This window comes from Lepidochelys kempii, chromosome 5, assembly GCF_965140265.1.
Source record: "Lepidochelys kempii isolate rLepKem1 chromosome 5, rLepKem1.hap2, whole genome shotgun sequence".
In the NCBI taxonomy this organism is placed as follows: domain Eukaryota; kingdom Metazoa; phylum Chordata; order Testudines; family Cheloniidae; genus Lepidochelys; species Lepidochelys kempii.
Window position 1 is genome coordinate 51663183 of NC_133260.1, and position 27138 is coordinate 51690320.

At 40.6% G+C, this 27138-nt stretch overlaps 1 protein-coding gene across 6 annotated transcripts in view; it reads left to right on the forward strand.

Annotated features, from left to right (window-relative positions):
- MSH3 (mutS homolog 3) overlaps positions 1–27138 on the forward strand; it is a 190218-nt gene that overhangs the window by 26579 nt on the left and 136501 nt on the right. For 5 of the 6 annotated variants that reach the window (XM_073344375.1, XM_073344373.1, XM_073344376.1 and 2 more), the window contains exons 9-10: positions 19571–19683; positions 20704–20818. The exons of the other annotated variant lie outside the window; for it this stretch is intronic. In XM_073344375.1, coding sequence (XP_073200476.1) covers positions 19571–19683; positions 20704–20818 — 228 coding nt within the window. The remainder of the gene's footprint in view (positions 1–19570; positions 19684–20703; positions 20819–27138) is intronic. 6 annotated transcript variants of the gene reach the window in all.

Here is a 27138-nt window from a genome sequence, read left to right on the forward strand (position 1 = left end):
GAGCGTCTGTAGGCACGGAAGTAAACCTAAGTAAACAAAGTGTCCCCTCCCATCAGCTGCTTACCGTGATGGGCCGGGACAGCAACTGGTGGGGAAACTTTTTTGGGGGGGAGAAGCTGGGGATCAGGGGAGTAATGCCTGGGACCCCCACACTCTTCCCATCCCTTCCCACCTTAGCTGGGGTGGGCCGGGGGAGGATGTCTCTGGCCTGGCCAGAGCTGCTCCGGCAGGTTGGGTGGTGCGGCCACAGCCTGCTCCGGTGGGCCAGACCGGGTGGCGCGGCCGCAGTCTGCCAACCCCGGAGCTGCAGCTGCTTCGGAGGCGGGGGGGAGAGCAGCGTGGCCAGAAGCGGAGACGCTCTGGCCCTGCCTCTTTCCTTCTGGCTCTGCTGCCTCTCCTTGCCCCCTCTGTTGGGGGGACGGCTGTGTCCCACCTCTATCCCTCTTTATACCCATTCATGAGCCGACCCCCTTCTCTGATGTTCCCTTTTTTACTAAAAAAAATTCTGCTTATGAACGAGTATATATGGTACCATTGAGGTCTTGGATTTCTTATAGTCACCAATGCTACCTTTTTGTCACCATTGAACTGGGCTTGGTTTCAGTGGCAACCTTGAAATTAGTGGGAATCTTGTGTGTGCAAGGAATGCAGAATAGAGCTCTGTACCTTTAAGGAAGTGTAAATGTAGTGCCTATAAAAAGTACTAGAGGGAGCCCTTGGAGGCTGAAGTCCTGTACTGAACAGGTATGAAAAGTCAACAATGGTATGAGTTTCCCAACGGTTACTTGGAAGGATAATTAAATATCCATGTCAATTCAATCCTTTGTTTGTTGAGGTTGCAATAAGGATGTCAAATATGGTGGTGGTATTTGATGTAGTCACTTGTTACTGGGAAGTGGACCAAGGTGAATAACACATTTTGATTAGCTTATTAATATTACTGTATTTTGCACTAATATTGTACACAATAATATTGTATTACAATGTCCAGAGGTGTGCTAGACACCTCATAGTACAGATAAAAAGACAAAGTACTTGTCCTGAAGGATTAACAGTTTAATTTAGACATAACACAAGTGGGAACAATTAGAAGGGAATGAGAGGAAAATCAGGAATGGCTATACAGTGAATGCATGGACACACTAGTTAGGAGTTCGGAGAAGAGAGAGAGAATGAATAAAAGCATTTTCCAAATATTGGTTTTCTGTAATCTGCTGAGGAGCTTTCTAGGAACCATCACCCACTTGGTTTCTTGAACTTGGATGACCATTCAAACCATGGTGGGGAAACACAGATTAGCAAAACACTTTCTGTGCATTAGAGTTGTATGATAGAAGCTCCTTGCTTAGTCACTTAGGGCTTGTCTACACTGGCAGTCTACAGCGCTGCAACTTTCTCGCTCAGGGGTGTGAAAAACACCCCCCTGAGCACAGCAAGTTTCAGCGCTGTAAAGCACCAGTGTAGACAGTGCACCAGCACTGGGAGCTACGCCTTTTGTGGAGTTGGGTTTTTTTAGAGCACAGGGAGAGCTCTCTCCCAGCGCTCTGCCGCGACCACACAAGCCATGTTAACGCACTGTCGCGGCAGTGCTTTAGTGTTGCCAGTGAAGATTAGTCCATAGTAAAGGCAAGTGTATGAGAAAGAAGGGACGTTGATTAATGTTTTGTATTGATAGTTAACATTTGTGTTTCTCCTCTACCCCTTCTGCAGACTTGGGGGCAGGCAAACTAAGGACTCAGTATATAAGTTTTCAGTGATGTTTCTTTCATGACTATGAAGAAAAGTGGCTAAAAAGAAGGAGGGGCTGTCTTTTTTTTGTGGTTTTTTTTTTTTTTTTTCCATTCACACTTCACCATTTTTCTTCTTTCCACAATTTAAAGCCCTGTAGCTCTGGTACACAGTCAAGTGGTGTTGGAAATATGACTTGAGCTGAACTCTTGCCAGAGATGGTGTCATTTAAGTGAGGCCTCAGATTCTCAAAACATACCAGACAGAAATATCAAGTCAATTCAGAAACTTGATCCATGTTCGTGATAGTGCATGACCAAACAATCCATCAAGCTGAATCTGCCTTCATCTACTTATGTGAAATTTATTCTTTTATTTGTAAAATCATTTCTCAGATGCTCTGTGTTGAGCTAAATCTGTCAGCTCTTTGGTCACAAAATAGCAACGAACTTGCAAAGCAGTAACATGGAAAGTACATTTATTGTAGCCTCTGGGTGTTACACGTGATATTAGACTTTGCAAAGTGACCTACTGTGAAAGCTCTCCCTTTTTCCTGTGTCAGTTATTCATAGTCTGAAATAAAGTTGGGTAGCCTATTATTGTTAGGATGTGCTACTTTTGACCTTTGATTTAAAGTGTTTTTAATTATGGGAGTTATTTAAAGGAACAATATAAATATGGACTGTATAAATATGGACAGTTACTGAAAAACTTATTATGAATTTCTAATACATAAATTAGAAAAGTCACTGTATTTTAGCAGTTCTGTAAATCTTCAAGGGAATCCTAAAATAATTAATTGGAAAATCAACAAGTCCATTTTCATCACACTTAATGGGTTTTTAAATCTGTAGCAGCTTATCAAAGGAAACATAAATTAGAACAGTAATTGAGTCACCAGCTGTCCCCTGTTTCTGTCCAGACACTTCTATTAAAAACATGGCAAAACGAATGTAAGGTAAATTTTTTTTCAACAGATAAAAAATACCCTGTGCCAGATTCTCCTCAAGCAGTTTGTTTTAAATTATAAATTCTCAGTTCAAGACATACTGGGCAGTCAATACTTGTGGGCTTGTCCTTCTGTAGAATGGAGATAGGCTAAGCTGTCAACTACCAGTGGGGCCTCTTTAGAGCATAACACCAACAGTCAGTAAGACAGAATGTCCTGCTCCAGTAGTTGGGAGTGCTACATAACTAAAGTTGTGTGTATCTTATGGTTATCCAACAGTAGTAATTTTCCCCCTACTTCCCCCATCTAAAGTTTTAAATCTTTAAAATACTGTGTAAAAACTCTTGAATCAGTTTTGATGAATGGCTGCATTTTCCCCCTTCACTGCCGCATCAGGAATGCTTTCTCAACAGGTACTTCAGAGATGGCCACTGATGCAGCAGTGACTCACTCCAAGCCCTGTCCCAAATACTAACAGTGATAGATGGGCTTCTATTGAAGGTGACACTTCCAGTAGTTACCTCGGGTAGCACGCATAGTCTGTCTAGCTGACATATTTGGGCACCTCAATGAGCTGATGTCTTCTTTCCAAGGGTGAAATATGAATGTTTTGTCCATCTGTGAAAATTAGTTTCCTGCAGTGCAAAGGAGAAATGGTCTTGTTTTAGATTGCATGGAATGAGGACCCGGCTGGGAACCATCAGGAACTACTAAGTCAGTGTCTTAGAGATTTTAGATGCAGCTTCAGGACTGTTTTCCTGGTGACCCACAGAGGGGAAAGAGGTGGCCTGCCAACCCCTTTTAACTTGTTGAGTCTGCAGCACTGACTGGGCCATTGCAAGACAAACTGACTCTGCAGTGGTTTCTCTAACCAGAAACTCAGCAGATGTTGGCCACCGCTGAAGGAGCACCACCCAGCTTGAATTGCAGAAGCCTTGAAAATTGTTATCCCATTTTTGTATTTGTATTTCTGAGAGTCAGACTTTTATTTGGTGGTAGCAATAAAAAAAACCCAAGTATTGCAGGTACCTGTAGATTAAAAATTTGACCTAAAATCAACAATAATGCGTCCAGTTTTGTGTGCGTATGGATGATGAATGAGTGCCAGAGTTAAAGTGTACAAGCTACGAGAGCAGTCTCTGACTTCCATTTCTTCTGTCATTTAATTTACCTCTTAATTCGCTCCTGTTTTCTCTCCATTGGCTCACTTTCCATTCTTGTTCTTTCCATACCATACATTAATTATTGCCTCTTCTCCATCAGCCACTCTCTCCTTTTCACTTTCCCTCTCCTCTCCATCACATAAGCCTCTCCCTCACTTCCAGTGTGTTATTGTGAAAGTTAATGTGACATGTGGGGTGTGTATAAGAATGCAAGATAAATCTGAACAGCAACTTAGAGCACTTTTGCACCAGGACCACCAGAGCAGTAGCCAAGGGGAGCCTCCTCTGCCCTCGCTGATTGCCAGCAGCCAGGGAGTAATAATTTGGAAGAAGGGAATGAGACCAGGAAGAACTTCTCTCTGAGCAGGCTTGAAGCTGAGCATCAGTTTAAATGTGTTGTCTGTGCCCTAGTCAGAGGGCTGTGGTGACAAGAGAAGTTAGAGTTTGGGTGTCCTTTGTAGCTACAGTTAGATAGCTCAGTGCCGGTTATCCTTCGTAAAAAGGCAAGTAATAGTTGAATTTTCCAGCCAAGATAGCGAAGACTGTATAACAGTTTTTAGAACTTTGCAACCAGGTGCTGTTGCAGCACCCAGCTGGATGTTTTTTAAAAGGGTGAATAAGGTTTGTGAGCTACAGGGTACATAGTTCAAAGGCTGTTCTTTTTGCTAGAAAGACAAGCAGTAGTTTTAATTTCTAATTAAGCTAGGTTTCACTTTGTTGTAAAATAAAGTACAATTTAATTACTTTATGGCTCTGCTGTACACAATAGGATGTGATTTTTAGAATGGTGTAGCTTCTCTAGTGCTTGGTTTCAGAGTAACAGCCGTGTTAGTCTGTATTCGCAAAAAGAATAGTAGTACTTGTGGCACCTTAGAGACTAACCAATTTATTTGAGCATGAGCTTTCGTGAGCTACAGCTCACTTCATCAGATGCATGCCGTGGAAACTGCAGCAGACTTTATATATACACAGAGAATATGAAACAATACCTCCTCCCACCCCATTGTCCAGCTGGTAATAGCTTATCTAAAGTGATCATCAGGTGGGCCATTTCCAGCACAAATCCAGGTTTTCTCACCCTCCACCCCCCCCCACAAATTCACTCTCCTGCTGGTGATAGCCCATCCAAAGTGACAACTCTTTACACAATGTGCATGATAATCAAGTTGGGCCATTTCCTGCACAAATCCAGGTTCTCTCACCCCCTCACCCCCCTCCCAAAAACCACACACACAAACTCACTATCCTGCTGGTAATAGCTCATCCAAAGTGACCATTCTCCCTACAATGTGCATAATTAAGGTGGGCCATTTCCAGCACAAATCCAGGTTTTCCCACATCCCCCCCACCCCCATACACACACAAACTCACTCTCCTGCTGGTAATAGCTCATCCAAACTGACCACTCTCCAAGTTTAAATCCAAGTTAAACCAGAACATCTGGGGGGGGGGGGGTAGGAAAAAACAAGAGGAAATAGGCTACCTTGCATAATGACTTAGCCACTCCCAGTCTCTATTTAAGCCTAAATTAATAGTATCCAATTTGCAAATGAATTCCAATTCAGCAGTTTCTCGCTGGAGTCTGGATTTGAAGTTTTTTTGTTTTAAGATAGCGACCTTCATGTCTGTGATCGCGTGACCAGAGAGATTGAAGTGTTCTCCGACTGGTTTATGAATGTTATAATTCTTGACATCTGATTTGTGTCCATTTATTCTTTTACGTAGAGACTGTCCAGTTTGACCAATGTACATGGCAGAGGGGCATTGCTGGCACATGATGGCATATATCACATTGGTGGATGTGCAGGTATACGAGCCTCTGATAGTGTGGCTGATGTTATTAGGCCCTCTAGTGCTTGTTTTTACAGCCTTTTGCAATTGCAGACTTAACTGATGTTGTCAGGCGCAACATCTTGTTACTTAATACTTTTTTTTTTATGGTAGCACCTAGAGGTCCCAGGACAGGCGCTATATGCCATAAACAGACGGTTCCAGTCCCCAAAAGTTTACAGAGTTGTCCATAATACTAAGTAGGTTTGGGGATTTTTACTTGCATTTGAGGTAAACTATTACATAGCCTCAGTTCTGACTCAGTCTCAAATTGGTTCTGTTCGTGGCATTTTATATTAAAGTGAGGATAAAACTGAATTAAAGACGAGATCAGTCTCTCACACCAAAGAATGAGAAATCTTTGTGATCGTGCCAAACAGAGAAATGCTATTAGATAATCACAGCAGCAACTATATTTCATTTTCTTGAGAGAATGAGATCTCAGCCCAGAAATTCAGACCATCATAGTTCCTTGCTGGGCAACCAGATTTGAATCTTAGTTCCCCAGGGACAAATGATCTGCAGTCCCCAGCCTGTTCGATAGTCTGCTGAAGTTTTATAAGCCAGACACTTCTTAGTAGAACTCTAGCATGGTGAATTCCACTCTGTAATTCAGCTTCTAAGGCACGTATCCTGTCCCCAGAACACAGCCTGAGTCTATGAGTTGCACACAGCTGAGATATGTGTTGTGGGGAAGGCTATGAAGTTGTTACACAAAAGGTCAGTGACCGCTATGGAAACTTCAGTTTCCCTGACAGCACCTTTTATTTTCTATTTTGCTGGTAGAACTGTGTAGCAAAGGATCTCTTGGCCCACTCTGAATCTCTTCTCCCACCATTTTCTACAGTGCAAAAGGAGCTACTGTGACACTGTACTCTATGGAGTACAAGCATATACAGCCCCTGTGTTGGCTCTGCCAATCCTGTCCTTCACCAGCCCGGTACAGCCAAGCTCTACAATAAGTTATACTGAATAAGGGGACTTTCATGCCTACAGAGATGGTGGAGCAGGATTTGCCCATCATACAAAATTTTGCCTTCGGATTTCCATAGTGAACCTCTGTCTCTGTTACAGAATTCCTACTGCTGTCATTAGGTGCCCTACCTGTGTATGGAGAGCAAAGTGTCAATTCCCAAAGCTGTTATGTGGCTCTGAGTGTAGAATTTTGCCTTACACCAACACTAACATATTGGAATACCGTTTTTCCCCCATAGCTGTACTGTGTGTTTCTGCCCCCTTTCCTTTATGAATTTATGCAGGGAGTTTACATGCTGGCCTCTTAGCTAAGAATTTAGGTATAAATAGTGTGCTATTTTATATTTAGCAAACTATATAATATAAAACAAAAACATACAGAAAAGTAAGTACATTTCTTGATGAGTAGGATATTTAATGTTTGGAGCTCGGAGAAAGTGGCTTTGAGGGTGGTGGTATTTCTCTGTATTTCCCCTTACAAATAAATAACTAAACTTTCTTAATAAGAAATTTGTAATTAATTATAGATATACATTCTAATAAAATGTTTCTGGTATTAGATCTGATAAAAAAAAAACTTCTTTAAAGAAATCCCAATATTCATACTGAAATTTAATTAAGGCTTTTTAAAGTTTAGTCTTGCTACTTACGACTTTTCAGGCTTTCAATATGGCTAACATTCAGTTAACTGACACTGAATGCGGAACGGAGTTCTGAAAATATGAAAGTTCAGTGTCTATGCAGTTTATAAAGAAAGCAACTCCCAAAACTTTTTACGACATGAGACATCAATTGCCAAGAAAAGAACATGAAATAATGATGTAAATAAGAAATGTTCAGAATTAGACAACAAAAAACCTATCTGAATATTCAAGACAAGTAAGTTAGAATAACAAGCTGTTTTAAGCAAGAAATTCAAGAATGATTGCAAATTTTCTGCCTGTCTGCCAAGAATAATGACCTGTCACTGTAGTCTGAAAGCAGTGATACAGAAGCCTTCATTTCAGATCTAAATTAAAATCAGATGTTTTGGTCTTCAATTATTTTGACCTTCCAACTTTTCTGATTAAGCTCATAATTGTTTTCGACTTGTTTGTGAGAGAAAGTACTAAATATTTTGCATTTTTGAATGTGTTCGGAGGGCCAGTGATATTTTTCATAATGTATATAAGAATAAATACACAGGAGGTTGTTGATCATTGTTGGGCTGCGTGTGTGTTCTTTCTGTATGCTTCCCCAGCTCGGCGCAGAGAGCAGAAACAGCAGACTTGATTGAACTACTCAGTAAATTCACAGACTTGGTTTTCAGCAAAGGAGCTTGGTCAGGTTTATTGTTGATGAAGCACGATGCTAACGCCCAGGCTTAATGATTGCAGGTACACCAGCACAAGTATGCTCGTGACCGGCTCAGTTAGTGGCAGGACTTTCCATTATCCTCTCGGCCCTACCCCGACACCCCCTCAGCGATACCTCTTTATACCCCAATGCAAACAAGTCACATATTGCCCCTCTGACATATTTGGGTGCCACCCATTGCCTTGTACCTGTTTTGATCAAAACATCTATATCCATCATGCTGTTATCCTGATCTTATCTTTAGGATGGGTCAGTGTGTTCCTGTTATCTTTGGGGAATGTGCTGGTATCAAGGTGTTCTGGTACCACCCTTCTGGAATGTGTCTGCGTGTATATTCTTGTACCTAGCACTAAGGACTGTTTGTGCAATGTCAGCCCTGTTCTTGCCAGAGTCTGTGAGCAGGGCCTGCCTCTTGCTCACAACTTAACTTTGCTTTATAGCAGCAAAGCTTTAACCACTAGTTTCGTTCAGGCCTCTGATACAAGGGCTTATGTTTCAGGCCCTCTTCCTACTACAGAGATCAGCTCATACTCAGCTTTTAAAGGGGGACTTCAGTATGGGCTGGGAAAAATACTTAAACATTGAACATGTCCATCCTTTATAGGCTTGGTCAGGTATACTTTTCCTTGTTTGTTTACTGCAGCAAAGATTTTTATTTTAATTAAGTATGTTCCTCCCTACAGTTAAGTCATAATACTGAGTTTGTTGATGCAGTCTCTCTATGGCACCATACTGTGATATGACAGAAACACATGATTATGGCTTCACTGCAGGATCCGGCAGGAGGGAAGCTTTTTTCAATAGACATATCTTTAAAATTATCATGGTAATATACCATAGAAGAACAGAGGGAAAGAAAACTGCTTTTGGTTCAGATATCCTATCGGATAGAGGTCTATGCCAGTTTCAGGTCTCTGTCTAATAAAACATGTATATTCTGATGATGCAGTCTTTTGGGACAAAAATTTGTAGGTTCAAATTTCAAACCAAGGTTTGGATTTGTATCTTCAGATTCTGCATTGCAGTGCTATGGACAAGAAGTGAGGGTATGAAGAAGTATTAGACCTGATGTGTTTTGAACGAGATGTTAACCCAAGATCCCAAGTGCCCATCTCCAGTTGCTGTTTAACATCTCATTTTATATCCAGGCCGATGTATGTTTCCTTCGCCTCTGTCCTTGTAGCCAGCCATCTTCAGTGTTGTCTGGCTGTTAAACTTTCTAAAGCAGTTTGACACTTTTTAATGTGAAAAACGCTGCATAAAAACAAATTGCGGTATTTTCAGTTATGCCATTTATTACGAGGCAGTGTTTAAAAACTTTTGGCTTATTAGTACAGATTTAGTTGTGAGAAAAGGTGGATTAGGTAATAACTCATTATGTAATGATATATTATGAGTTACATAATTTATTGGACCAGCTTCTGTTGGTGAAAGACAAGTTTACACAGAGCTCTTCTTTAGATTGCGAAAGCTTGTCTCTTTCACCAACCAAAATTGGTCCAATCAAAGATATTAGCGCTCCCCACCACACACCCCACCCCGTCTCTTGGGTATCTTGGGACTGATGCAGCTACAATAACCCTGGAAACGGATTTAGTTGTGTTTGTCAAGAATTCTTTTGAAAATATTGAATCAGTTATATTTACAAATTACAACATAATTGTCTCAATCTAGAGCTGAATATCCCAGGAATATAAAACATGATTTGAAACGGACACTGTAGATTTTTTTTTTTTATGGCTGTGGAACTGTGATATTGACTATTTCTTATTAATTTCTCTAATTGAGTTGATCCTACAGTGTTTTGCAATAGACTTATTACAGAGATTGTCCTATTTTTTTACCTTTGGTGTGAATTATAACTGGCTTTTGGGGGGAAAAGATCAAAAGCTGATTAAAATGATTATATAATTCCTTTCAGTTTTTCCTTCTTCCAAACATAACACTAACATAAGAATGGCCATATTGGGACAGACCACTAGTTCATCTAGCCCAATATCCTGGCTTTCCACAGTAGCCAATGCCAGATGCATCAAGGGGAATGAACAGAACAGGGCAATCATCAACTGATCCAACCCCAGTCATCCAGTCCCAGCATCTGGCAGTACATAAGAACAGCCATACTGGGTCAGACCAAAGGTCCATCTAGCCGAGTGTCCTGTCTTCCAACAGTGGACAATGCCAGGTGCCCTAGAGGGAATGAACAGAACAGGTAATTATCAAGTTTCAGAGTAGTAGCTGTGTTAGTCTGTATTCGCAAAAAGAAAAGGAGTACTTGTGGCACCTTAGAGACTAACCAGTTTATTTGAGCATAAGCTTTCGTGAGCTACAGCTCACTTCATTGGATGCATTCAGTGCAAAATACAGTGTGGAGATTTATATACAGAGAGAACATGAAACAGCGGGTGTTACCATGGACACTGTAACCAGAGTGATCACTTAAGGTGAGCTATTACCAGCAGGAGAGCGGGGGTGAGGGAGGAGGGGGAAAAACCTTTTGTAGTGATAATCAAGGTGGGCCATTTCCAGCAGTTGACAAGAACATCTGAGGAACAGTGGGGAGTGGAGGGAGGAAATAAACATGGGGAAATAGTTTTACTTTGTGTAATGACCCATCCATTCCCAGTCTCTATTCAGGCCTAAGTTAATTGTATCCAATTTGCAAATTAAATCAAATTCAGCAGTCTCTCGTTGGAGTCTGTTTTTGAAGTTTTTTTGTTGAAGAATTGCAACTTTTAGCTCTGTAATCGAGTGACTGAAGAGATTGAAGTGTTCTCCGACTGGTTTTTGAATGTTATAATTCTTGATGTCTGATTTGTGTCCATTTATTCTTTTACGTAGAGACTGTCCAGTTTGACCAATGTACATGGCAGAGGGGCACTGTTGGCACATGATGGTAGATGTGCAGGTGAACGGGCCTCTGCTAGTGTGGCTGATGTGATTAGGCCCCATGATGGTGTCCCCTGAATAGATATGTGGATACAGTTGGCAGCAGGCTTTGTTGCAAGGATAGGTTCCTGGGTTAGTGGTTCTGTTGTGTGGTGTGTGGTTGCTGGTGAGTATTTGCTTCAGGTTGGGGGGCTATCTGTAAGCAAGGACTGGCCTGTCTCCCAGGATCTGTGAGAGTGATGGGTCTTTCTTCAGGATAGGTTGTAGATCCTTGATGATGCGTTGGAGAGGTTTTAGTTGGGGGCTGAAGGTGACGGCTAGTGGCTTTCTGTTATTTTCTTTGTTGGGCCTGTCCTGTAGTAGGTGACTTCTGGGTACTCTTCTGGCTCTGTCAATCTGTTTCTTCACTTCAGCAGGTGGGTATTGTAGTTGTAAGAATGCTTGATAGAGATCTTGTAGGTGTTGGTCTCTGTCCAAGGGGTTGGAGCAAATGCGAGTGTATCGTAGAGGTTCGCTGTAGACAATGGATCGTATGGTGTGTCCTGGATGAAAGCTGGAGGCAAGTAGGTAGGAATAACGGTCAGTAGGTTTCCAGTATAAGGTGGTATTTATGTGACCATTGCTTATTAGCACCATAGTGTCCAGGAAGTGGATCTCTTGCGTGGACCGGTCCAGGCTGAGTTTGATGGTGGGATGGAAATTGTTGAAATCATGGTGGGATTCCTCAAGGGCTTCTTTTCCATGGGTCCAGATGATGAAGACTACAAAAATCCCCCCCCCGGTAATAGCTCACCTTAAGTGATCACTCTCGTTACAGTGTGTATGGTGACACCCATTGTTTCATGTTCTCTATGTGTATAAATCTCCCCACTCTAATTTTCCTCTGAATGCATCCGATGAAGTGAGCTGTAGCTCACGAAAACTTATGCTCAAATAAATTGGTTAGTCTCTAAGGTGCCACAAGTACTCCTTTTTCTTTTTAGGTAATTATCAAGTGACCCATTCCCTGTCATTCATTCCAGCTTCTGGAAAAGTTGGAGTCTTAGGGGCACCCAGAGCATTGGGTGGCATCCCAGATCATCTTGGCTAATAGCCATTGATGGACCTATCCTCCATAAACTTATCTGATTCTTTTTTGAACCTGGTTATACTTCTGGCCTTCACAACATCCCTTGGGAACAAATGCCACAGTTCTGGAACAGTCGTGTAAATGATACCTTTTATTTTGACACTTACACTGCTTTTGTGAATAAAGGCTGTTTTCCATGAATGATAGCTCCTGTATTTCTTTTCAGTGGACTATAGTTTGTCATTTAGTGAGGCGTTTTCTTCTGTTGTGCCTATTTTGCATTATATTATTTGGTTTTAACAGAGGAAAAAGCCTGTAGTGTTATGTTTACAGTATGTACTTTATTTTTATAATATTCTAACCTGATATCAGAAATACACTACAACATATGTTCACTACTAAATATCTAGGCATAAAATTTCAGGCAAGTGTTGTTAGTGACTTTAAAAATCCATATTTTGTTTAAATTTATTATAAACAATGATGAGTTGATTGAGAATCTGGCTTTTGCTTTTTGGTCAATGGCAGTGCAATTTTTTGACAATATTTGTTAATCTGATTTGAAGTTTTAAAGGATATGAATCTTAAAAAAAAAAAAGACTAGATTTCTGTGGATTAAAAGTCACACTTCTACCTTTTGACAAGTTTAAAAATGAAGAAACATCAAAGAGGAGGCAAATGGAAGCTAAACCTAGTGTAACTTAAACTGTTTGGGGAAAACAGTTTTATTTTTTCAGGCCAAGTTTGCTTAGTATGTTGAAGGAATCACAATTTCTATAGCAGAGGGCTAGCTCTGCTATGGTTGCAGTTAAAGAGGAATTAATGAAGAGGATACAATATTCAGTGCTGATTAAAATTTCTACCCAACAAAACTAGATCTCACTAAGAACCGTATACACCAGTATTTTTAGATATCTGAAATGGAATTAGCAGATTAAATTGCCTCAAATTTACTTTTCTTCTTTGAGTGATTGCATATTTCCATTCCACTCTTGGTGTGTGCATGCCCTGTGCACTGTTGCTGGAAAGTCTTCCCTCAGTGGTACACGTCAGGGCAGTTTGAACACCCTTTGCTGCCATGTGCCAGCGGTGCTGGTATAAATGGCTCAGCCAACCCCAAGCCCCTTCAGTTCCTTTTTACCACCCATGGCGGTTGCTTGAACTGCTCATCTTGCTTTTGCAAGTGCTCTCAGTGGACTCTTTGTACTGTGTACCCTTGTATTTTGTTGTACATAGTTTAGTGTTATTACTGTTTTTAGTGTAGCTAGTTAGGTTTTACCCCCTCTGAGAGTTGTGGTTGATTTCTGGTGCCAAAAGATATCTTGTTCACCTGGTATGAAGCACTGCATTTTCCTGTAATAAGGCTATGCCTCTGAGTGACCTGGACTCAAGTTGCTTCAGTTGCCTCAGGAATGCTTGTATCACGGAGCGTTGTCAAATTTCTAGGGACTTTAAGTCTTGCACAAAGGAAGCCACTGTAAAGTTTCTACTCATGGAGGTGGCCTTTAAACCTCTATCTGATCCAGGTTGGTCAGACTCTGCACCAAGTGCTTCGGCGTTGGTCAGGAGTGTGCCTCTTACTGTGCTTGAGTCCAACGTTGCTCACCATCCTCAGTGCCTAAGAAGAGGCAAAAGGCTTCTAAGCAGACTGATGAGTGGAAAATCCCCTGCACCAAAGTCTACTAGGCATGGTGTTAAGAACAGAGTGCTGTCTAAGTCTAAGCACTGCACTGCTTCAGCACTGCAGAACCCAGCACCATTGACTCTGTTACCTAGGGAGGCACCATCGAGTCTGGAGCCAGAGGGAGCAATGTAGACATCTGGAGTATCGCATCTTACTGATACCTCAGTACCAGAGGCATTTTGAATAGCCAGAGATCTCTTAAGCCTGTCGCTGTCAGTATTGCTGGCAGTTTGCGTCATCACTGTCAGTGCCAGCAGACGTGGGGAAACCAGCAAGGTCACTGCAGTGCTCAGTACCATGCCAGTCCTATTTACCTCAGATGGCTTGCCTTTTGGTACCATCAAAGGGGAAACCCGCAATGCTTATCTCTCATAATCCTACTTACCATGGAAGGCCCATGAGCCAAGCATCCGTTATTAAGTGGAATTGTTACCATCGGACTGTCCTCCTTTGTCTAATATACATAGTTATCTCTGGAATATTTGTTAATGATGTTACACAGTTTTTGCAGCTTGAGAATAACTCATCCAGTAGCAAGCAGGAGCAGAGGGAGTATGGCGAGACCATGTGGTGCCAAAATGTTGATCTAACTCTGAGCTGCAGAGTGATGGGGGACTAGCCAGGATGTCAGAACTGTGAGAGACACTGCTAGCAGAAAGGAAATTATCTGATCTTTCCCCATGTCAGCTCTGAGCTTTATTACCAGTGTCCTTCAGACATCATTTATCAATATTTGACCACCCCTTTACACACGCAAATAACAGTTCACTCAGAAGATAAATGTAATAGATAAGTAGATGATTTAGTCAGCTAGTTTCTTTTGATGTCATAGAATAAGTTGTTTTACAGGAGGGGTTTAACTGTGTGAAGGGGTAGAGACTTCATGTACCAGGAGGGCATTTTGAATGCAGGAGGCAGTATTAAAAATATTATATGAGGTCAGACTTGATGGTCTAATGGTTTCTTCAGACTTTAAACTCTATGAAACTATAAAACAGAATGCTAATTTACAAAAGTTTTTTGTCGTTACTTGAAAGCTGAAGTGAGCTGTAGCTCACGAAAGCTTATGCTCAAATAAATTGGTTAGTCTCTAATGTGCCACAAGTACTCCTTTTCTTTTTGCGAATACAGACTAACACGGTTGCTACTCTGAAACCTTTCTCAGTAATAAGTATCAAAAGTAGCTATTTACTAATTGCTAGAATATAAAATTAAGGTTTTAATTTTATTTGACCACTTCAGGTGTAAAGCATTTTAAGGAAATACTAAAAGTAGGGCCTGTTCACATACTGTTTAACAGCTATTAGGAAAACCAAGCTCTTTCAGACAGAGACTTTGTGTCTTAGTGCCTTGCCTATCGCTAAGCATGCTGTGCGAAACACATTATGCTTTCTAAATAAACAATATGAGTATCACATGGGGAATTGCTCTGTATGCATTTTAGTTGGTTAAAAAAACCAAAACCCCCACACACCAGAAAACTATAATTTTTATGTGTATTTTAACAAAGTGGAATTCTGAAGTCCTCTAAAGTAAATACCGTAAAATGGCTTTCTAGGAGGCAAATGGTGGGGAAAGTAACTAGAGTTCATTGAGGAAAGCAGTGTATTAAATCCAAGTGAACTGAAGGAAAACCTCTGATTCTTTGTGTATTTTTTTTCTTTTGTACTGTGTTTAATATGTTTCCTTAAGCACCTAGAACGAGGCAGTCAAACTTTTTGGGCTGAGGGCCACATTGGGTTTCCAAAATTGAATGGAGGGCTGGTTAGGGGAGGCTGTGCCTCCGCAAACAGCCAGGCATGGCCCACCCCCGCCCTCTATCTGACCTCTGTGCTTCTCACCCCTTACAGCCCCCCCCCGGGACGCCTGCCCCATCCAACCCCACCTGTCCCCTGATGGCCTCCCTGGAACCGCTGCCTCTGACTGTGCCCCACTGCCCCATCCAACCCCCTCTCTCCTTCCTGACTGCTCCCCCACCCCCATTCAACCCCCCTATTCCCCGCCCTCTGACTGCCCCGACCCCTACCCACACCCTGGCCCCCTGACCTCCACCCCGAACTCCCCTGCCCTTTATCTAACGCCCACTGTTCCTGCCCCCTTACCACGCTGCCTGGAGCACTCTTAGCTGGCGGTGCTACAGCCGTGCTGCCCAGAGCACCAGGACAGGCAGTTGCGCTGCTGGCGCAGCACAGAGCACCAGGTCAGGCCGCAGCTCTGCTGCTGCACTGCCCGGGAAGAGCTCGCCACCCAGAGCATTGTGCCAGCGGCGCAGTGATCTGAGACAGCAGGGGAGGGGCTGGGGGCTAGTCTCCCGGGCCAGGAGTTCAGCCCAGCGGCTGGGCTGCATTTGGTCTGCAGGCCGTAGTTTGCCCACCTCTGACCTAGAAGCATATGTACATTCAAAGACATTTTAAGAAATGTCACCCTATTAGAAAAAATTGTATGTTCCATGTTATAATGGATATCTTAATTTCACAGTCCCTTCAGCTATAACAGTGGCTGATGGATATACCTCCAAGTTGGTCCAATAAAAGATACTGTCTCATCCATGTTGTCTATAGTATCTAAAAATCAACACTTTACTCTTTACAAGAAATAAAAATGGAGACTGCTGTTTTGCTTTCTAATCCAAGTGCAGCATAGCATACAGGATAATCAGTAAAGGGCCCTATTGGTTCATTCTGAACATCAGTTCTTCTGAAAGAGAAAAAGGTATCAATTATCTGGTGTGTGCTCATCACCACGCTATAAGGTGAATAACAACAAAACACATGCAGTGTCACTAAAAAAAAAACCAAAAACTTTCTCTTTGGAAATGTTCGGTTTATTTGACTGGCTATTTTAGGGTAACAGCTTTTTCTAATGGTCCTTCTCAATTTTAAATCCATAAGTAAATGAAACTATCAATATCAAACTGTGTTTTAACAGCAACTCATTTTTAGAGGTTTTGAAAAGAATGATGTTTATGAAAGTTAACTGGAAGTTGAAAATTCTGATTTAAATGGGGATTGGTTTCTGGAGGAGTAGTGTTGTCATAACTTATCGGGCTATAATCAGAAAAATGGTCTAAGGATAATAATGTCACCGAATAAATGACAAAAACATCAATGATTTCTTCAGCAAATTTTGTTTTTGTAGTGTCCTGTGAATTTTAGAGAGGCTAGCTGCTGGTTTAATAAACAATAAATTGTTAGCATACTGCGTAAGTATAGCATAGTTACATCTGTATCAAACAGATGTTGGATAATACTATATAATTCATATTCCAAGTATCTTAAAGATCTTAACGAAGACCACAACGTTTAAAATCAGACAAAAACGAACTCAGCTCTACTTTGAAGTATTTCTCATATTCTAAATGGATTTTTTCCCTCCATTTTCTAAAAGCTTTGATTATTTTGCTTGCATATGTGTAACATTATTCTGACACAAGAAGTAACTTTTTCAAAAGTGCCTGAGTGAACTAGGAGCCTAAGTCTCATTGACTTTGCAGGTTTCAAAGATGTACTGTTTGTTTGTTTTTCATTTGCCAAAATTTTCTATAGAGGGAGATAATTTATATACAGGATCAATGACAGAGAAATTCACTTGATGAATAATGATAGAAAATGACACTTCACTGCAGCAAACTACACTAGTAATTATTAAAAATAGATATAAACTTGAAAAAAAATAAGTGCTGGGGTAGAGCCGGCAAACAAACTATCAAAGGGTGGGTGGGGCTATGAGTATGAGGAGGAGAACCTCCTATTTTGAATTCAATTTGAAGAAATTCTCTCTCCAGGCACTCCTAAACTTCACTGTTTTGAAAGCAGACACTATTGTGAAGACACAATAAATAGAGCCTAAAAATAAAATCCCATTTTAAAAAGATTTGTCTTGCCTCTGAGTTGATAGGATTTAAAGACCTGCTCTCTTGCAAGGCTGCCTCAAAGGCTTGCACTCTTCTATGCTCCAGATAGCATTCAGTGCATGTTGGAGAAGCTAATACAAAGATTAACTTCTCGCAAATTGTTCAGGTGGCCATAGATAATAAATTAGATAGCTTAGACCTAGGGTCATCACTGGCAAAACGAATGACTATGTTAGAGTAGATAGTAATGTAGGTTGGTACAAGCTAAAGGAACAAGAAGGAAAATAACATCTCACTGCACTAGTATCAGTGGTGATGGTTTAAACAATAATCAGAAATCATGTCCACCCCCTTCAAGAGTGATAGCAGATTCAACAAGAGTCGTATTTATATCTCCTTAAGCATGTATCAATTGCAGACACCTGTAGAGTGACAGCTTGGTCCTCTGTTCATACCTCTTCTAATCATTATGCCTTGGCACCTGCAGCGCTATCGCTGCTGTAGGCAACACTGTTCTCTTCTATATTGGACTTTTTTAAAAGGGGTACTGCTTGGGAGTCACCTGAAGTAGAGGACCCACAGGGACACTGCTCAAAGAAGGAGAGGTTACTCACCCTGTGCAGTAACTGGAGTTCTTTAAGGTGTATGTCCCTGTGGATGCTGCACTACCTGCACTCCTTCCCTTCTGCTTTGGAGTCTCCCTTGGTGAGACTTTGTGGTGGAGAAGGAACTGAGGGTGGTTCGCCCATGCAGCCCAACATAGCCTTAACATGGGTATGAGGATGTGTGGGGCACGTGCACGGGGCTACATGGGCACCACCACCAAAAATCTCTGATCAATGGTGCAGGGCGCAGGCACGCCTGAAATTAAATTAATTAATTTTAATTTTAATTTAATATGGGATCAAAACACAAGAAGAAGGGCCCTCCTATCCGTCTGAAAAACATTCCATTCCTATTGCATATATTGTATACTACTGTAACATCTAGGAACTCCACTGAAGTATCACGATTCCATTGTGCTGGTGTGGTGCAGACAAATAAAGATGATGCTCCCATCCCCAGATAGGTGTCAGGCAGAAGTGAACAGGTGGACAAAACAGAAATATGTTGGGGAAGAGTGGCCTTCCTCCTTTCGGGAGATACCCAATGAGCTGTAGGCTAGCTCAATGTCATGTAGGAACTCTCTGCCAGTTTCATTCTCCACAGTGCTCCTTCCTGGGAACTATGGGGAGAGATCTGTCCATCTCCCAGGGATGGGTCCCACTGAAATGGGCTTCTCCCTTTTTAAGGCTCCTTCTCCAAGACTGGTATGCCTTGCAGGTGCGGCAGCGCTGCCTAAACCTAAAACTGCTCTTTAACCCTTCTTGCCTGGTATGGGATTTGTACACCGTGTCACAAGGAGTTAATCCACAACAGCCATTCCTGATTAACTATTCCTATTTGCGTGGATGCTCTTATTCCAGAATAAGAGTGGTTTATTCCAAATTTATTTGTTTATGGATTAAGCTAATTCAGAATAAGTGATTCTTATTCTGGAATAAGAGTGTTGACAAATGTAGTTAGTCAGGAATAGTAATCTGCTTGAAATTCACACCCTACCTTATTTCACATTAATTCTCATGTGTACAGAAGCCTTTAGCCAGGAAGATATCAGCTCCCTCCCTCTTAACTGTGTTGACTGTAAGAGTTTTTACAATTCTGAGTTGTAAAAATTGGTTTCATCACTAAAATCAGAAGATACAGTTCTGAAAACACTCAGGAAACTGATCTGGTGAGTAGGAAGGTGCCACTTTTAGGTAATCACTTTTGGGAGTATAACTTTAGTCATACAGAGTTTTATGGAGAGAAGGCAGGTTTTTAATTTAAAAAAAAAAAGTTAAAATTGTTTTAGAATCCCTCTTAGATTAGATGCCATAACTGAGGTCTTCATTTACTATCCCCTGGCTTCTTAGCAATATAAAGAGAAGAAAGAGGAAAAAAACAGTGAGTTGAAGTCTGAGCCTTCCTTAGTCTTGTTCATAAAAGGAGATTAAGAATTGAAAACCAATGAGCATTATTTTTTTCTTTCCAGTTTACGAGATGACAGAATTCGAATAGAAAGGATGGAAAGCATTTATTTTCAATATAGCCATGCTTTCCAGCTGATTACTGATTTTTATGCAAGAGGAGTGCTTAATACCACAGGTACTTTATTCAGAACGTCTTTTGACACTTGTAGTGCTGGTTAGTTGCTATATAGACACACAGAACTGGTGGCTAGTACAATGGAGATTGGACATCTAGGTCTGACTAATACAAATATTTAATAATAACTAACCTTTGAATTGATACATAGTTGCAAAACAAGTAAAGTGGCGGGAAAAAGGCAGAAATGTAAAGATTATGTAGTACTGTAGATATTTCTGAGAAGTTACCTCTACTATATCTTTGACTCAATTGGAGAAGAATGAGAGTAGATGTGGAATTTCACAGATTTGAAGAATTATATGATTTGGAGAAGTGAGCAGTAGGCTAGTACTAAAAAATTCTTAATGTTTTTCCCTATCTGAAGATACTTATTTTGAAAACTTAAATTCGTACATTGTGTAAAAAGTGAAGAAACTTGGGCAAAAACCTATGAAAATGTTTCTTAATTAACACTCTGATAATAAGAAACAGTTTAAAAAGCGCACTTATGCTTGTTTTAGTTTCTCTGCACTAAAGTTTGGTAAAAGTCCTTATTATATTGCAAAATTTGATACTTTTGGTATTAGTTGGAGGTTATAGTAGAGAGTATTAGGTAAAAGCAAAATTCCACCTTCAAAAAGCAACTTTACAAAATAGGTCCTGATCTGCATGGGCAACCATGTGCACCGCCAGTACCACCTTCATGTGTCAGATTGCAGGATCGAGGCCTTATTCTGTAAATTTATAAATCATCTGGGCTGATGATCAGCAATTTCTAGGGGAGAGTGCGGGGAACGGAGTGCAAAGTCCAATATTTTATTTCTCCATTTGCTTTGGAACAACACAAGAAATTCCTAAACTGCTCTGTCCCAGTTTGTAAATGTTATTTTAAAAGTTAGTTTTTGTTGTTTTATAAACAATATTTTTAATACTTTCGCAGTAAAATCTTCTATTTCTACGTGACTGAATTGAAAAATAGATAATCGTGTCTCAAGTTTTAGTGGCAATCATTTAACAAAGGAAATAATATTTTTGCAGATTCTCAACAACTCTCTATAATCCTAAACTTGGATAAGCCTGTGATTTGCTCTTTGGCAGCAGTAATTATGTACCTCAAAGAATTTAATTTGGAAAAGATACTTTGCAACCCCAGGTAAGTTATTTTTATATAAATCTCAGAAAATCAAAATAATGATAAAAATGTGCTGTCTGTAAGGCCCTACTTGAATCGCGGGATGATCTTTAAATAATTGTGGCTGAGTTGCAGACAAGACATGGAAAATTGCAGAAAAGTAATAATGGACCTTTATTAATAGCGGTAATTTGGAAAAGCCAGAGCAGACCTATTTGTTTAAGAAAAACACTGAAATATTCTCAAAAAGAAAAGGACTAGTGGCACCTTAGAGACTAAGAAATTTATTTGAGCATAAGCTTTCATGAGCTACAGCTCACTTCATCGGATGCAGTGATGAAGTGAGCTGTAGCTCACGAAAGCTTATGCTCAAATAAATTGGTTAGTCTCTAAGGTGCCACAAGTACTCCTTTTCTTTTTGTGAATACAGACTAACACGGTTGCTACTCTGAAACTACTCAAGTATTATGTTATGCTTGCTAATTTTTTTTGATACAGACATTTTGCTGCAATTATATGACGTTAATTAAAAAAAGTACAATATAAAATTCAAAGACTAAAAGTCTCAACACAATTACTGTAAAAATCAAGTCCAGTCACTTTAGCCTTTTACATTTTACAGGCATTGAATGTTAGTGCAGTACTAATTGCATACTCAAAATGTATGCAAAATTGTGAAGTGTGCAAAGTAAGCGAATTAAAATCAGAATTCTGGTTGAAGCCTAATCTTGCAGAATCTACAATTTCCGCAATATTGCGAATGAAGTAGGGACTTAATCATCTGCATTTTTGTAAATTCTAGCCGGCAACTTCCCTTCTACAAAATTAATGCACCTGCTTCTGGGATAAACCTGGTCTTTGTAAACATGCTGATCTACAGTTGAGCTCCTAATTAAAACTAACAAAACTTCAAGTGATATTCAGTAAAAACCATTAGAAATAGGAAAGCATATGCTTGTAGTCAGTACTAACAATATTTAAATGTGCTTGTACTATAGCCAAATGTAATGAAAAACAAACAAGCTGAAGAAACTGATACTGTTAGGGGAAATGAAAAAGTTTGTTAATAAAGCCCGGACGTCTTATCTCAACTTTACGTCTGTTTTGTTTTGTGGACAAAAATTTGCTGCTGCTTTTAAAAGAATTTTACATGACAAATAAGCCTCACTAATATTTTATTTTCCTGCAAAAATATTTCACGCACTTTCTCTTCAGTTTTTGAAGCACATTTGTGTTTAATGTATCCAAATGTTTGAGCTTTTTGAGTCTGTGAATCTGGTCACCTATTTAAAAATCCACATGTAAAACACATTGACAAATCCAGGGAGTTTAGTGGGTGGTACCCTATTGGTGGGTAAACTACCATGTAATAAGTTATGGGCAAAACAATAAATGCATAGGCACCGACTTCCCCTCTAGTTGGGGGGGTGCTCAAGTCCCCACCCCATCTCTTCCTGCCTCTGCTCTATCCCCATCCCACCTTTTCCCTGCCTCCTCCCCTGAGCACGCCCCATCCCCGCTCCTTCCCCTCCCTCTTGGAGCTTCCTACATGCCACGAAACAGCTGTTCACAGCAGAGGGGAGCTGCTGGGAGGGAGGGGGAGGAGTTGGTCAGTGGGGCTGCTGGCAGGTGAGAGGTGCTGGAGGGTGGGGGGAGCTTGGCTGCCAGTGGGTGCTATTGAGCAGCACCTGCTAATCTTTCTCCGTGGTTGCTCCAGTCCTGGAGCACCCACAGAGTCAGCACCTATGATTAAATGCGTCTTGCAAAATTCCTCAAAAGAGATATGGCTACTGAAATCCACTTGTTTTCACTTTAAAAAGTCCTGCGTATGGATTATGTTAGAGATCTGTGTGTGACATTATTTGAAAATATCTAACTGGATTACTCAAATGTGTTCAAAGGAGGATGGGTTTAGAAAGATGTAACCAGTCAAACCTTTCTTCATCACATGGTGTACAGGCATAAAAGAAGGTGCAGAAAGAATGTTGTCCTGTTTGGCATAAAATTTAGGGGCAGAAAAAAAATTATTGGGATTGAGAGTACGTTTTATAAAAGATGATATTTTTAATTTTGAAATGTTCTACTGACATTCTGGTGTCCTGTGCAAAATATTCTCTCCCATTCTTAAAATGCTATTGCCAAAGCTGATAGGTTTGAAATTAAACCTACCAGCTTTGTTTTCGGTTTGGAAGCATGCAGCTGACTTTGAGGTTCCACTTTCCTAATAGACTATTCATTCCCTCTGCCAGCTTCGTTCTCTTACAAAACTCTAGTTTTGCTACCTCACTGTCTTGTAAAAATGTTGTGGGCAGGTAGACAGCAATAGTGGGCATGACAATAAACCAAAACACACAAAATGCTTAGGTTTAGTTGGTAGATCTCGCAGCTGACAAATGTTCTTTTCGCTATTGCAGTTTTGGAAAACTTTGAATTTTTATGCATAACAGAGAATTTTTAAGATATAAATTTTAGAAGAGATGATATTTGGTCTTGTCAATCTGACATTTTTCTAATATTGTGTTGATTCTAAACTGCTTTTGCTTATAAAATGTACCTGGTGTGGAATAACATATTTGGGCTTTTTGCTTTTTTTTGGATTTGGTTTTCTTCTGCAAACCCCCCCCCTTTTTCCTCCATCCAAAAAATATACAAAATGTTAACACCAGAATCCTCAGCAAACCTTGTAGATCTGATAAGAAAAGAAGTCTTTTGATATCTCCCCAACTCTAAATATAATCTCCCATACCGACATGCCCAATCCCTCAAGCCGCATCTCCGTCACAGCACTCCAGTCCATCCCACAAATCAGACTTACCCGAAAAAAGCCTGGTGAACAGGTAGGTCCATCTTGTATACAGTAGATCACCAAATATAAGCTCTCATAAACAAAGGAGCAGAGTGAGTTCTAAAGTCAAGGACCTGTCATTCTTGAAAGTGTTGTATTGCCATGGACAGTGTTGGCTCAGGTGCCTTGGATGATTTCCACTGCTGCAGTAACACACAAAAAGACACATGTTCTCTCAGATAGTGTGGACCCAAGCCTATTAGGACTTCAAACACCTTAAATTTCACCTGGAAATCATTCAGTAGTACAGGTGCAATGTACTGTCTGTGTTAGACCTTACTTAAGAAGTGGGCTGCCACATTCTGCACTAGCTGCAAGTTCCAAATTAAGTATAATTACAGAATGGGAAGGAAAAGGATTAATGTAATAGGTGACACTTGACATAACAGGCCTGACCTGAATGTAAGAGCAAAGAAAGCAACTGAATGGAAAGTTTAAAGATTTCCTGATATCCTCAGAATTACACTACAAAGAAAATGTATAGTGTTGAGGTAATTGGTGATATTGTGCTGAGAAACTTGTCTTCTGTTGTACTTTGTTGAAAGAAGTGATGCCAGTAACCTGTACTCCATTTGTATGCATCCGATGAAGGGAGCTGTAGCTCACAAAAGCTTATGCTCAAATAAATTTGTTAGTCTCTAAGGTGCAACAAGTACTCCTTTTTGCGGATACAGACTAACATAGCTGCTACTCTGAAACCTGTACTCCCTTGACTATCTGATATGGGGACTCCCTTCTAGTAGCTACTTGTGTCCTGGGGCTCTGCTCATTGTTAGTAACATGTTACATATAGAAATATTGGGCCAACTACAACTTCAGTCATATTAAATAAACATTAAAGATGTCAGTAAAATCCATAAAATTAATTTCTGGAAAGGGAATGCATTTTATGCAGAGCATATCAGATTAAGTTACTTTCTGCAATTCTACGTGAAGCAGATAAAATAAATGCTTCTGCCACACTGCCAGACAACTTAAAATTGCTGAAAGAATTCAGGTCAAATGAGCATGTACTGATGAGTCAGTGAGCATGATGTGTGCTGTCTAAGGCTTTCAGTCTAAGAAGTTTATAGATCTAATGGAAGCAGGCTTAGACAAAGAAGACATTCCTTTGAGTTATGAAGAGTGCCTGCAAACTGCTAAACATCAGTTCTGACTGCTTAGAGAATCATGGAACTAGTTGTCAAGATAGCTTTTTCCCACATAAGTAATGAGGTGATTCTCTTGCATGAAGTACTCCAGATTTTTTATTGCTCTTCAGGAGAGGCTTTTAAATACAGTCATGAATAAGGAAACACCTCTATTACAGAGGCATATTCTAATTATAATATTGTAAAACTAGATGACCCTTTATTTCTGTGTTCTTTCTATCAAAAAGATGAATAACTTCTAGCAGGAGGTTTTCTGAGGCACAAAGGGCAGTTAGGCACAGAATTTTAACTGAAAATCAGTGGGAGTTGGGTGCCTAATTCCCACCTGCACATTTGAAAATCTCCCCATTTAATCTTTAGTACTTTCAACAGTCAAAGAGTATGCTGGTTGTAATCTTTGTATTGGTTAGTTCTTAGAGGACCATTTCCTAGAGTTTGGTGTCAGTTATTTGAAAAAACAACAAGGAGTTTGGTGGCACCTTAAAGACTAACAGATTTATTTGGGTATAAGCTTTCGTGGGTAAAACACCACTTCTTCAGATGCATGGAGTGAAAATTACAGCTGCAGGCATTATATAATGACACATGAAGAGAAGGGAGTTACCTCACAAATGGAGAACCAGTGACAGGGCCAATTCGATCAGGGTGGATGTAGTCAACTCCCAATAATAGATGAGGTGATGTCAATTCCAGGAGAGGCAAAGCTGCTTTTGTAATGAGCCAGCCACTCCCAGTCCCTATTCAAGCTCAAATTAATGGTGTTAAATTTGCAAATGAATTTTAGTTCTGCTGTTTCTCTTTGAAGTCTGTCTCTGAAGTTTTTTTGTTCAAGTATAGCTACTTTTAAATCTGTGTTAGAATGTCCAGGAAGGTTGACGTGTTCTCTTCCTGGCTTTTTGTATGTTACCATTCCTGATGTCCGATTTGTGTCCATTTATTCTTTTACGTAGGGACTGTCTGGTTTGGCCAGTGTACATGGTAGAGGGGCATTGCTGGCACATGATAGCATATATAACATTAGTAGACATGCAGGTGAATGAGCCTCTGATGGTGTGACTGATGTGGTTGGGTTCTCTGATGGTTTTGTTAGAGTAGATATGGGGACAGAGTGGGTAACGAGATTTGCTATAGGGATTGGTTCCTGGGTTAGTGTTTCTGTGGTGTGTAGTTGGTGAGTATTTGCTTCAGGTTGGGCTGTCTGTAAGTGAGGACTGGTCTGCCTCCCAAGGTCTGTGACAGTGAGGGATCATTTTCCAGGATAGGTTGTGGATCGTTAATGTGCTGGAGAGGTTTTAGCTGGGGGCTGTACGTATGGCCAGTGATGTTCTGTTGTTTTCCTTGTTGGGCCTGTTCTGGGTAGCCGTCTCACTCTGTCAGTCTTTCCTCACTTCCCCAGGTGGGTATTGTAGTTTTAAGAATGCTTGATAAAGAACTTGTAGGTGTTCGTCTCTGTCTGAGGGATTGGAGCAAATGCGGTTGTATCTTAGGGCTTGGCTGTAGACAATGGATCGTGTGATGTATGGATGGAAGCTGGAGGTAAGTATAGTGGTCAGTGGGTTTCTGGTATAGGGTGGTGTTTATGTGACCATCACTTATTTGCACTGTAGTGTCCAGGAAGTGGATCTCTTGTGTGGACTGGTCCAGGCTGAGTTTGATGGTGGTGTGGAAATTGTTGAAATCCAGGTGGAATTCTTCAAGGGCCTCCTTCCCAGCCACTCCCAGTCCCTATTCAAGCCCAAATTAATGGTGTTAATTTGGGTCGATACCCGTGGGTCCATATGATGATGATGTCATCAATGTAGCGCAAATAGAGGAGGGGCACTTGGGGATGAGAGCTTGAGGAAGTGTTATTTGAAAGGAATTAATCAACTTCCAGAAAAATGTCCTGTTTGAGAAATTTAGAGAGTATAGTGGGGACCAGTGGCCAGTAAATGATGCATCTTTCAGGATCTGCAGTCAGAAATAATTCATGTGTATGCATTGTGGATACTATCTCTAAACAGTTTGCTTTCATAAACCAAAAAGAAGCGTTTTAAGGTGGAAAACTTCAGAATAACTAAACAAGAATTTTATCCACATACAGTGAAATTCACCCCCTTGTGCAGAGGGCCAGTACAAAGCCTATGCATGACTTAAAGTACCACTTAAGCTCTTAGGATAGGGTTTACATGGGGCATGCACCTTATGCTGCACACCTTCTGTTCAGAGGGTAAATTTCATTTAGTCAGTCAGCAAGATCTGCATTGTGCTCCCTTTCCTCTTATCTTTCCTCTTTACCATTTTGTAGACAGCATTACACTTACATGCTGAATGACTCTAGCTTCCAGAAAGTAGTACACAAAGTA